The sequence below is a fragment of the Antedon mediterranea genome, chromosome 8, assembly GCF_964355755.1.
Source record: "Antedon mediterranea chromosome 8, ecAntMedi1.1, whole genome shotgun sequence".
NCBI lineage: Eukaryota > Metazoa > Echinodermata > Crinoidea > Comatulida > Antedonidae > Antedon > Antedon mediterranea.
Genome location: NC_092677.1, coordinates 24,360,273 through 24,372,767, shown reverse-complemented (window position 1 = coordinate 24,372,767; position 12,495 = coordinate 24,360,273). Strand labels below are relative to the sequence as shown.

At 34.1% G+C, this 12,495-nt stretch overlaps 1 protein-coding gene across 1 annotated transcript; it reads left to right on the top strand.

Moving 5' to 3' along the window:
- Positions 1-1,017: 1,017 nt before the first annotated feature.
- Positions 1,018-12,488, top strand: LOC140056817 (metallophosphoesterase 1-like). Its single transcript, XM_072102299.1, has 9 exons — positions 1,018-1,155; positions 1,875-2,134; positions 2,690-2,798; positions 4,408-4,511; positions 6,046-6,126; positions 6,905-7,097; positions 8,254-8,376; positions 9,406-9,546; positions 10,233-12,488. Exons 2-9 carry the CDS (start codon positions 1,902-1,904, stop codon positions 10,392-10,394), a joined length of 1,146 nt encoding a protein of 381 aa, XP_071958400.1. The 5' UTR covers positions 1,018-1,155; positions 1,875-1,901; the 3' UTR covers positions 10,395-12,488.
- The last annotated feature ends 7 nt before the right edge of the window (positions 12,489-12,495 follow it).

Sequence of the window (12,495 nt, the reverse complement as noted above, 5' to 3'; positions counted from 1 at the left end):
CATTATTTTTATATTTAACACTAAAAGGTTTATCTTAACTTTGGTTTTATTAAATACTAAAATACATTGCACTATTTTTTAATCTGATAAATTTTAATCGAGTATTTGGCTTCAATTTTTGCAACGAATTCCACCCAATTTTCAATTGCATAAATTGTTCAAACCTCGCATAACACAAACAAATGTTACATGAAATGTAGAAAATCTAATGGACACAGTTCATTCCAATAAGAGGACTTTTATAAGGAACGTTTCAACGACATAGTGGTCATTCTTCAGTGTCTAAAATAGTGTCCCGGTACTTTGGTGGGATAGAGACTAAAAATTCATTATTAAAAACCAAACATTCTTGACTTATATCATAATCAACATTATTGTAAGAATAATTATAATATTGAAAATTTTAAATTTATTATACTCTAAATATAAAATGGAATAGAAGTTTGACTGAAGAAATGATTTGCACATTAATTTGTAGAATACCTTTTGCACATCTAACGTCAAAACTGATCGTTTTTACATTTAACGGCGAGATGTTTGCACATTTGTGGGTTATGAATTTTTACAGATTTGCACATTTGAAGATAAAATGTTTGCACAAATGTGGTTGTTTGCACAAATGTGACTTTTTGCACATTTCACGGCTCCACACCCCCCCCCCCCCCCCCCCCACCCCTAAAAAAACAATCAAAGAATAATAACCCAAGATATACGGTAACCGTCGTCTGGAATTAAATAATAATTCAAAATCTTACACAGGGTGCAAACAAGTGAGGATGCATACTATTCTCTTAAATGTAAGAACTACAGGTTTAGTCTTAGATCATTAACATCAATTAAGTAGTCTGGCTTAATAAACAATAATATTAATAATCTGCCTAATGAGCGGCGCACGACATTTTTTGTACTAGCTAAATACAAAATGCCAACTTTCATCTGAATTTGAAAATAGGGGGCAGCAGACAATGCCAGTTTCCTTCTTCCGCCGCAGCGCAGTCCGTCACACTCGGAGTTTCACGTGTGGTAACACAAATGTGATGCTGTTAGGCCTAGCTAGGCTACAAGAGAAGTTTTTACAATCATTAATACGACTTTAAATAATGTTTATTTTTAATATATGCAATCCCTACAAATGCATGTAAACTACGGGGCTAGGTACGAAACTGCATTAGCGCGCCAACTACGGTTACGTAACAAAACGTTACAATAATATTTACTAAAATACAACTAGCCTCTAGCCTAGCCTTAGGCCTGGCCCTAGCCTATAATAACTAGGCCTAGGCCTATAGGCCAGGCCTAGCCTACTACTAGAGTAGTATACTAGCCTATCTAGCTAGCTAGCAGGCTACTAGTAGGCCTACCTAGAGGCTAGACCTATATTGGCATATTGCTCACTAGCAGGGTCCCATATCCAGAGTGTTTTTTTTGTTGTCAGATTACTTTTGTCAGGGGAAAGTGCGCTTTTATACACTCATCCCATGCGAATTATAGTATAAAACCAATGCAAAATGCCACAAATTTAAATACTTTAATTGTGTAATTTATTTATTTTGTACTCTTAGCATAAATGTAATTAAGGTTTCAGTTTATATATTTTTGTTCTCTAATTTGTTATTGTTATTTTTAAATTTGTTATTTTTAAATTTGTAATGTATTACTGTTAGTGTTAGTTGATCACGGCCTTGTAGAAGAACACCTTAAGTCCTTATATTGACACGAGCTTTTCCTGTTAAAATAAAGTATTTATTGTTACAGTATTATTATTATAGTATAATATTAAAGCCGATAAAACCGTGCACGGGTTACTGCTAGGTAATATAATGTAAATAAGTAATATATTAACAATAACTTAAATAATTATGTTTTATTTACAGAAGCATAGAGATGATGTACTTGAATTAATGTATGTTGGCATGACGCCAAACTGGAAACACTTTTTGACACTTTCAGGCCTGATACTTTTACTGTTTGTGACGTGCGAGTACATAATCTACTATGTTGTCATTACACATTGTTCATGGCCTAAGTTAACGAGGGATGCGGTATTGGATGAAACACCACTGCACGCCATATTTCTGGCTGATCCGCATTTGTTGGGGTCACGAAATGGTCACTGGTTTGATAAGCTTAGGAGGTAACTAAATCTATACTTCTACACTACAGTACAGCATTTAAATCCACAGATGTACTCATCCCATGGGCTATAAATAGGAGGGCCTAATATTTTGTCAAAAGTTTCTTTGAACTTGTACTCGGATTTTAATATTGTTGAAGTATCTAATATTAATAAACTCTAATTGAGTATTAAATTTAAATAGGTGAAATACGGATATTAGAGGTCCAACTCCACCCTCCCATATTCCCCATTTTTGAAAGATGGAAAAAAAGGAGTAAGCCACAATACTCCCACACACCTGGATATACCCATGATTTGAAGGAAAAAAAAACAAGCCAATTATTACCTTGTTGCTGTCGATGATATATCTGAACTCTAGCATGATCATTTTTAGATGTTACATCAGCTTTTCTCTCTTAATTAATAATTTTCTCTATATTAATATTGTTTAAATATATGTTTATCTCATTAATTATCCTGAAACACTGGTTATTTCTCAAAATTGGTAGAATAACATTTCATAATCTCTTTTGCTATATATTTTTTTAATTAAATTTGTTTGTGTTTTTGTAGGGAGTGGCAGATGGAGCGGAGCTTCCAGAGTGCTGTGACCCTGTTTGCCCCAGAAGCTGTTTTTGTTTTAGGTGATTTAATGGATGAAGGAAAATGGTCTTCTGACGAGGTACACGTAAAAATAAACATTTGAATAAGTGATGCTAATAATAATAGTAATACGAATTTGTAATGCGCCAATTCCAGCAGTAAGTGATCAAAGGCGCGGTGTATGAGAGAGCAGATTTAAGAAAAAGAACATGATCTAATAGAGGCGGGTAGGTCATTCCATAAGCGAGAGGCAGCAGAAGTAAAGGTGTATATATATAATATATAAATAAATGAAAGACGCTAGTAAATTACCAACTGAACATTGAAATTGAAATATATATATTTATACTGGGTAACCTCTTCAGTCAATGACTGGTCTCCCAGAGGGCCCAGTTGGTGATCAGTGGCTGTGATGTACTAATACACCGGGGTAACCCCCTACTCGTCTCGAAAGATGTACTAGGTTCTTTAAAGTTCACACGAGCTAGATGTGTACACTGAACCTACGGTTTATAGTCCTTATCCGAGAAGACTCGTTCTACCACCAGAACCATGGAATGAGTGAGCCTCGAACCCCTGCCGTTGTTATGGCTACGTAATTACGGTTCCACTGTCTTAACCGCTCGGCCACTCACTCACATTTTATTGCATTTTATTGTACTACAGGCACTACAGGCGTCTTTCATTTATTTATATTTGGCTCTACATTTTGTATCGAGCACTTTCGCTTTCATGATCTGCGTTAAATTTACCACGATTTATATATATATATATATATATATATTGTTTGTACTGTATGTAATTTTTTCTGGATTAAATGATCGGTCCACGAAAATGAATTGGATTTATAATTGTCCACCATAAAATAAATTCAATGTGTCTTTCCACGAGTTTGTGATACAAATGTAGTGAACTATGTAAAAGAATTATAAAATATTTTAATAGTGTTATCAACATTAAAATGATTAATCCTTTTCTGTGCGTATTTTCTAACGTACGTGCACGTTGTTGAGCGGATAAAACTGTTTCTGCTAAACTGTATATTTTTGGTAGCAAAAAAGAGCACAAAAATAAAACAAAAGCATATCAACCACAACTGTTGCAAGCTACACAGGATGCACAGTCACTGGATCTCGCGTACGATCAACAATTAAGACGATCGGGCCCATAAAGATTTTTTATTGTCATTAAAACAAGTTATAGTAGGTGTGAGGGCAGCATTTGAGTTAACCTATGCTGCTATTTACAAGCAACTCGTGTCGTACCCACGTTAGGGAGTGTGGGACAGTGTGTTGGACGTTGGATTACTGATGCGAGTCCTAATCCAACTCTCACCACATTGCTTGTATCTTTAGGCAAGATACTTTACTTACGTTTGCCTCTCTCCACCCAAATGCATATAAATGGGTACCGGTTAGACACAACTTTGCGTAGATTACTAGATGCATTACATGGGAGTATGTTTCCATATGTGTGTGTGATCCAAAAAAATAACCGGGTTAATAATTTTATGCGCTTAGAAGCATTGTGCAATTAGCGCTATAAGATTGAAGTAGTTTATCCGGACATGATATATGTGGGATTATCTGAAGGACGTTGAATTTCTTGATATGTAGTTTTTGCATCCACAGTCATAACTACATTCTCATAGATATTATTAAAAATGTATAAATATGTATACATTGTAGGAGTTCTCTGCAACTGTTTCTCGCTTTCAAAAAATCTTTCACCAAGGCAGAACCGGACAGACACATGTTATCATGGGAAATCATGACATTGGCTTTCACTACAGGTATGATAATGTTTATAATTTAAAACTACTTAGACCTTGTTCGCACTGGACTTGAAAAATAGTAAAATTAACCAAGGAAACTTTACCCAATGTCATCAGAAATTTGATATTTGTTCGCACTTGGATAATTTCACTCAGTTTTAACATGTTTTTACCAAAATTTGATGATTAGGTTTACAAAGGCCATGGTAAGTTCTACTGGGCAGGCAGTGGTCAGTAAAAGTAACCATTGGAGTTGGTTAATTTAACCCTAAGGGAATTGTAGCCAGTATTCGGATTGGACTTTTCTTGGTCAATTTATGTGGTTTGGTTTTGACCAAATTAAGTACAATGTGATCAAGGCTTTAGAAGTGGGTGTGCAGGTATAAGATTTGTTTTGTTCATTAGCAAATTCTTAAGCTCTGTCTACACTATCAAACTTTATCAATGTGAAGTGAGTAAGTGGCCGACCGGTTAAGACAGTGGAACCGTAATCCATAGCTATAACATCAGCAAGGGTTCGAGGCTCACTCGCTCCATGATTCTGGTGTTAATCTTCTCGGATAAGGACTATAAACCGTAGGTCCAGTGTATGCACATTGCTCGTGTGCACTTTAAAGAACCTAGTACATCTTTTGAGACGAGTAGGAGGTTACTTCTATGTACTAGTTCACACACACACTGTCATGGACAGACGTAATGGCGCCGTAGTTGACTGCCGATGACACGATGTGACTCTTAGGGGAGAAGAATGTTGTTGAAAAGGTGTAACATCTAAGTCCACAGCACTCTGATCTTTATGAAATAGCGCTATATAAATGTCGCATTGCATGATGTGCCCATATATGGACATGATGATGTCATATCAATACCATATTTGGGCACATCACACTTTTTTGTCAAACCAGTTTGATAAGTGTAGACAGAGCTTAAGGCATGTCACTCTGCAGAGAAAGTATAACTTCCTGGTATGTTTTTTTAATATACAGTATTTTAAACTGACCTTTGACTTGTTACACATTTTCTGAACCAGAAAATTATAAACCAGATCTATATTAAGTTTCTAGCATTTTTTATATTCAGCCTACCGGTACTGTACATGTTTTGTTAAGAGACTAAGCCTAAAAAAACATGAAGGGTTTTTTTTGTTGTTACTCTGAGGCAATCAGTGTCCGAGACTTGGTTGCCCTCTCAATGATGTCAAAAATGATCATCTGTACTGTTGTATTCATGATTTCACTTGGCTTTCAGGACCAACCCTTTTATTTTCTAGTTGCCCTAAGTATTTTTTTGGGTTGCCCCAAGATTAAGGGCAACTGTACCAAATATGGTAGTGATGTGGCCAAATATGGCAGTGATATGCCCATATATGGTAGTGATATGACATTTACAAGCCCAGTAGTACACATTATTTAATGTACTGTATGCTCATCTCCACCAAGCTACAGATCTTCAAAGTAAATTAATAGTAGTATTGAAAATGTTGTTTCTACATAATGGCAGTGCAGCGAAATTTAATTTCTTACATTCAATCTCTTATTTTGTTATGTTGTAGGACCAATCAGCATTTAATTGATCGCTTTGAGAGAAATTTTGATGTTTCAGCCGTCAATGTAATTAACATACGTGATATCATGTAAGTATTACAATTTTACATTCCTTTGCGTGGGATTTTTAGACATGTTGTTTAAAAACTTGTATGAGAAACATTTCCAGTTTATACATAAAAGCATTGAATAGAACAGTCCATGAAAATATTCTAACCATTCAATTAACTATCTTTATTTGTAAACTGTATCAGTTTGTATTGTACAACATCAACTATACACTTCATATCTACTGTTTGGCAACAGTGGTGTAACGCAGAGAGCAAAGGGCCCTCCAACATGCTGGGCAGCTCCTGCTCACGCTCTGGAGCCCCTGGGTTTAGCCAGTGAGCGATCGTAGCTTTTTATACAAGATAACTCAATTATTAAAACAATTATGAATAATTTATAATATACAATATGGAATATTCTCTCTATTTCGAAATCAATTCCGGACAATAAAGCGAAATATTTTACCAAATCCTAAGTGACTGTAGAGTTACGTATTGTAATACAAAAACTGTCAAATATAATGGTACAAAATAAAAAATCTCCTATTGGTCATTGTGTAATGTTTGTATTAGCTAGACCTAGCCTACAGTACTGTACTACTAGTACTAGCTAAGTCTTGTTTGTTGCTGCGTCGCAGCTATTCATATTCTGTACAGCAATTTCCCCTCCTGTCCCGCTTCACTGCTTGTCGGATCTGAAAGTTCATTGTTTGTCTACAACACATTGGCCTAAGACGACCTAGGCTAAGTTTATGGTTATCGCTCTCTGCAGAGTAAATCAATTATTGCAGGCTTTTGCTCTTTAAACTTTCAACAGATTTGTTACAGTAAACAGTGTTGCAATGGAGAATGATCATTGCCCTGTATGCTCGGAAGCGGCATATAGACTCACTGAAGTGTCCAAGCAACTTAACTGTACCCGATTCGGAACAGCTACTGGAAAGAAAGGCGGAGAAAAACTATGCAACAATTATGAAAAGTTACCAAATGTGCAACCTATACTTTTGCAAGTGAGAATTTTTACATAAATTGATTTCATTTCTTGTTATTAAATTAATAAATTTAATGATTGATGGATTTGTTGAATTAACAAATTTTCATTTTCATTTTCATGGACTGTTCTATTCAATGCTTTTATGTATAAACTGGAAATGTTTCTCATACAAGTTTTTAAACAACATGTCTAAAAATCCCACGCAAAGGAATGTAAAATTGTAATACTTACATGATATCACGTATGTTAATTACAATGATTGATGGATTTGTTTGTTGTGTTTCCCTTGAAACACAAAAATTGAAGGTCAAAATATTCTAAATTTAAACTGTAATATTAAAGTTATTCACTTTAAGTTGACATTTGAGCCAAAAACAACAAGTTTATGTAATTAACAGGTAAATTATTTTGATTACATTTCGTCTGGAAAATCGTTGAGCGAAAGATTTCAAACCACGAGTATGCATTATGCATGATGCTAATTAGGATTGTTTACAATTCAACACGGTTGAGAAGGTCTTCTCGCACAGATCGCAAGGAAGTTTTATGATTATGCATACAGAGTAGCCAAACAAGCGCGTTGCATTATGAGATATGTTTTGATCGAAAACTTTGACTGGAAGTCAAAGTTATTTTTTGAACAAAAAAACGTCTGTATTTCAGTTAAATGATTTTTTTTCCGACAAATTTTTGGTGAAAGTTAATAACTATTAGGATACTTCAAAATGACCCACTTTTTTTATAAAATATTTTTTCAAAATTTTAATTAGTCAAAGGGACAATACATCTTTAAACTAACGGGAGCCACATTATAAACAAGCATGCGTTTGAATGGGATTTTCATATTATTTAAAAAACTTGTACGAGTTAACAGTCCATGCAAATATTTTACCCATTCAATTAATAAACATTCATTATTTGTAAGGGCCCTGGTTTATCACTCCTAAGGGGCCCTGTGCATGCTCTTGGTTTTGCCAGTTAGCATTCATAGCTGCTAACCACTGAACAAGACAATGTTTTTGCACTGTAAATATAACCAGAACTCCTTAGATTCCAAGATTTAGTTTAGAAAGCACGTGCTTAGTTCCATCCAGTAATTGATAAGACATATGCTTGCTGTTGATTCTGTTGATATAAAAAATTATAACGAAATAAAAAAATTGTTCTTGCAGCATTATCCATTGTTTCGTAAAAATGATGCAGATTGTACTGGAGTAGACTCTGCTCCACCAGAAGAAAAATACAAAGAATTCAAACCGAATTGGGATACAGTTTCGAAGGAATCTTCAAATAAGGTAAACATAGTATTAAAAATAATTCAGCCACTAGTATTTTGATCTAACATCAAGGATGAGAAATCTCCGCGTTTTAAACATGTTTAATCTCTTGGTATTATTTCAAAAGGGAGGGGGGTGGGTGTATTAAACAGACAGTAAATAGCGCCACCAACAAAGGCAATAGTTTGCTATAAAAAAAATTCTCACTTATATTTAAAAATTCAAATCGCAATCTACTACAATAGCACCGATGGGGACCCCTTCCCCAGCCTATGTGATGTGGTTGGTATTTTCCTCTTTTTTTTAAATTTTCCTCACTCTCAACTCTGTGGCATAAAAAGTTATGCGAACCTCGAAAAAAAATACTAGGCCTACTCAAGAGACTCGCTACGGGTAGGCATACTTCGCGATACATCACAATTGCAAAATGGATACCTACAAAACGCTCCTTATAGTATATGGTGTACGTACAAACTAGAGTTATAGGATGCCGCGTATGCTATACAACCTGCTTGAGAAAACCCATATGTTCCAACATTATTACCTGTAATTTGTTTAGAGAAATTGCGTATGTTTCGTCAGTTTTTGTTGCGTGCTGTTGGCGCATAATTTTTGACCTAGAAAAAAAAAGATTTTTAGATACAGTACTATTTTTAAAAGAATTATAGTTGGTGCTTGTGATTTGAATGCACTACAGTATAACTATAACCAACTATATGGTAATTTATTAAATACTAAGTGTAAAGCCCAAAATGTTTGCGGGCATAAATTTTTACTTTCTGATCGACTGTAAACAACATCGTTGGCCCTTTATTTTCGCGATCATTCTTCCATCGTGAAAGTCGCAAAAATAAAAGATGTGCAAACATTTTGGGCTTTTCAGTACTAATGCCATATTCAACAACAGTTGCTATCGATCGATTCTTTAATTTCAATTGCACTGTGTAAGTGCAGATACAGGATGTTGAGAAAAGCTGGGGATTTCTCTTCTCCGATTTAGTTTTTCTATTTCATGTTTCTCAATTATAGCTTTTTTTAACTTGATAGCTTTTATCATATATTCAACCTCGCCTTGTTCTCAGTGGTCACATCCATCATGGCTGCTATGTGGTGCACAATGAAAAAACGGCAGAAATTTCCATTCCATCGTTCTCTTGGCGCAATCGTAACAACCCAAGCTTTATTATGGTAAGGTAACTTGGGATTGTTTTTGTGTATTTTGTAGGTGGCAGTACAAAAATGATGATTTGTTAATAAACGTATATCCCACTTCAGGTCTAATCCCACCTCCTACTTCATGAAAACAGGCACATCCCCGGGTGTAGTCCCAGTATTGACCTGGATGTGGCCTCTCTCTAGCCAATTCATATGAGTGTTTAGTCGGTTGGTAAACACGACTGCAGCCATGTACAGTATATGGCCTTGTTACAAGAAATGCTACTTAAATAGTTTTTTTCCCTGAACCAGGAATTCCCCGGGTATAGTCCCACCCCTTAAAGTTGGCCCAACTTCGTGTTCTAGAGATGTGGGATTATACCAGAGGATATACGGTAATCATAATCAGTTATTGTGGATAACTTGTAGTTTCACTGGTGTTATTTATAGATTTTTTTGGAATTATACTGGAAAATACTTAATTTATAGAGAATTGAGATGAGGAAATCTGGGAGAATGAGAAAAGCCGTCGCATCTAACTAAGACTATAGTGTAATAGAGACATAATTTGTAAATTTTTATTTAAAAAAAAAAATCAAAGCAATTGTGTTAACTTACCAATCGGTTATCAAATCCATTGTAGGATAGCAAGACCTTTTGGACAGAAATCTTTCAGAATTGTGCATTTTATGATTGGATAATTTTCTTTTTGCCAACAGATGACAATAACCAGCTCCGAGTATGTATTCTCCAAGTGTTTTTTACCAGAGGAGTCGAGTGTTATTCAAATGTATTTCATTGGTGGTATTTGTATTATTTTGTGGATAGCTTATACTAGAAATAATTTTTTTACAAGAAGTTTCAGAAAATATAAAAAATGATAACTACAGTCAACTCTCCCAATACCAGAAAAAAAAAAAAAAAAAATTTTTCTCTCAAAATGTTCCAAATTCTAAACATTAGTAACACATTCTGAATACCAGACTTTCCAGGAAAATGAGATATATTAGACCAACCCGTATTATTATTTTTCCTATCCAATTAAGGCAGATATCATGAATAATTCATTACCTTCATTATTTTCTATTATAAAGAATTGCAAGATAGCTGATCTACTTCCTAAATAATTATACTATACAAACCCTCTAAATAATCTCTCTCAGCTATTAAAAAAAAACATGTTCTTGAAAGACCTCGAACCGAGGGCTCCAGTGTAATAGGGTAAAGCCAAACATTTCGGTTGGCAAACGCTGTTTACACAAATTATTTAATCTCTCTGCATACTTATATAGCGCCCTCTATAATGTACCACATTATGTCATAATTATCGTAATGAATTATTCATGATTTCTGCCTTAATTGGATAGGAAAAAAAATAATGCGACCAGCCCAAGGGTGTCTGGTATTAGGAGAGTTGACTGTAGTATTTTCAGTTATAAATCTTGTAAATATGATAATAAACATATTTTATTTATTTTTTCGTTTTTGAGTTTGTGATTCAATTAATTACATTACACTTTTTATCTTTAGTTTTCACAATACACAGTTTTCGAGCCATTCTGGTTTTTGACTCGTTAGGTAGTTTAATGAAGCGTCATGAAAATGAAAGATAGCTATTGTCAACTTGCGAAGAAACTCGGAAATGTTCGCATTTACGCTATGACGTAAATAAAAACCAGCGAAATTTATTTGCGTTGCACTAATTTTCACTATTATTAAGTCAATCACATTGGTAATCTGAAAATAAATTACTGCATAATGAACTCGGATTGCATACAGTAATACACTATTAAATAGTGTATTACTGTATGCAATCCGTATTACTATTAATTACTTTTTGAATTGAAGTGCCATAAATAGTAAAACAAATATTTTCCAGTATAAATAAAACTATTTTATCTTAAGCTCTGTCTACACTATCAATCTAGTTTGGAAAAAAAGTGTAATGTGCCCAAATATGGTAGTGATATACCCAAATATAGTAGTGATATGACATCATGTCCATATATTTTTTTGTCACATAAAGTTTGATAGTGTGGACAAAGCTTTAGGTTTCAGTCTGTTAAATTAAATTTTTTTTAAGGTAATAAATAAAAATAGTACAGCGTGTAGTACATAATATAATGAAACATGAATGAAACTAATGTACTTCCCCCCCAAGTTTACCAGTTTTTATAACATCCACTTTTAATGTTGAATACACTATAGTTCTTATAACAGTGTCTTTCCAAAATGTACTGTACATCCCGCATTAACAGTTTACTAGTTATTTTATAAGATATTCAATTAACAATATATGTAAGTTTAAATTAAGTTTAATTATTTTCATTAACAGTAACATTTACAGGTAAAGTATAAAATACATAATACAGTACATACAAACAAATTCAATACAAACGTATAAATACTTTATTAAAACTAATTCCAACGGTTACAATGTCTGTATTATGTTATAAATGGGAACCATGTTTAGATCAAGGCTTTGCGCTGATTACTAGCTGCATTATGGGAGTATATTTCCATACGTGTTTGACTGGGGTAATAATGTTCAGCACTTAGAGGTTTCACAACATAAGGCGCCATATAAATCCAGGATATTATAATTATATTACATTTACATTGATATGCCGTATTTATTTAAATAAAGCCCCCTAAATATCTACAATTTACATTTTGATTTTTCATTAAATATGGTAAGTGAATATTAAGGCAATCATTGGCATATCATTTAGTACCACATTTAGTACTGTAACATTCAAAAAACAGTTTGTTAAAAAAAAAACATTAACTCTTGAATTTTATTCCAATGTATGGTTTCCACACGGCTATTTGCATATCAATTAGCGCATGGCTGTGTGGAGCGAACCAAACCAGAACCATGCCGGCACAGGTGTGAAAGACCCATTAAAGCAGTTGCACTGAACTTTTTCCGAGCAGCAGGTCAGATTGGTAAAAAAAACAAATCCAGTGCAAATGCGCCTT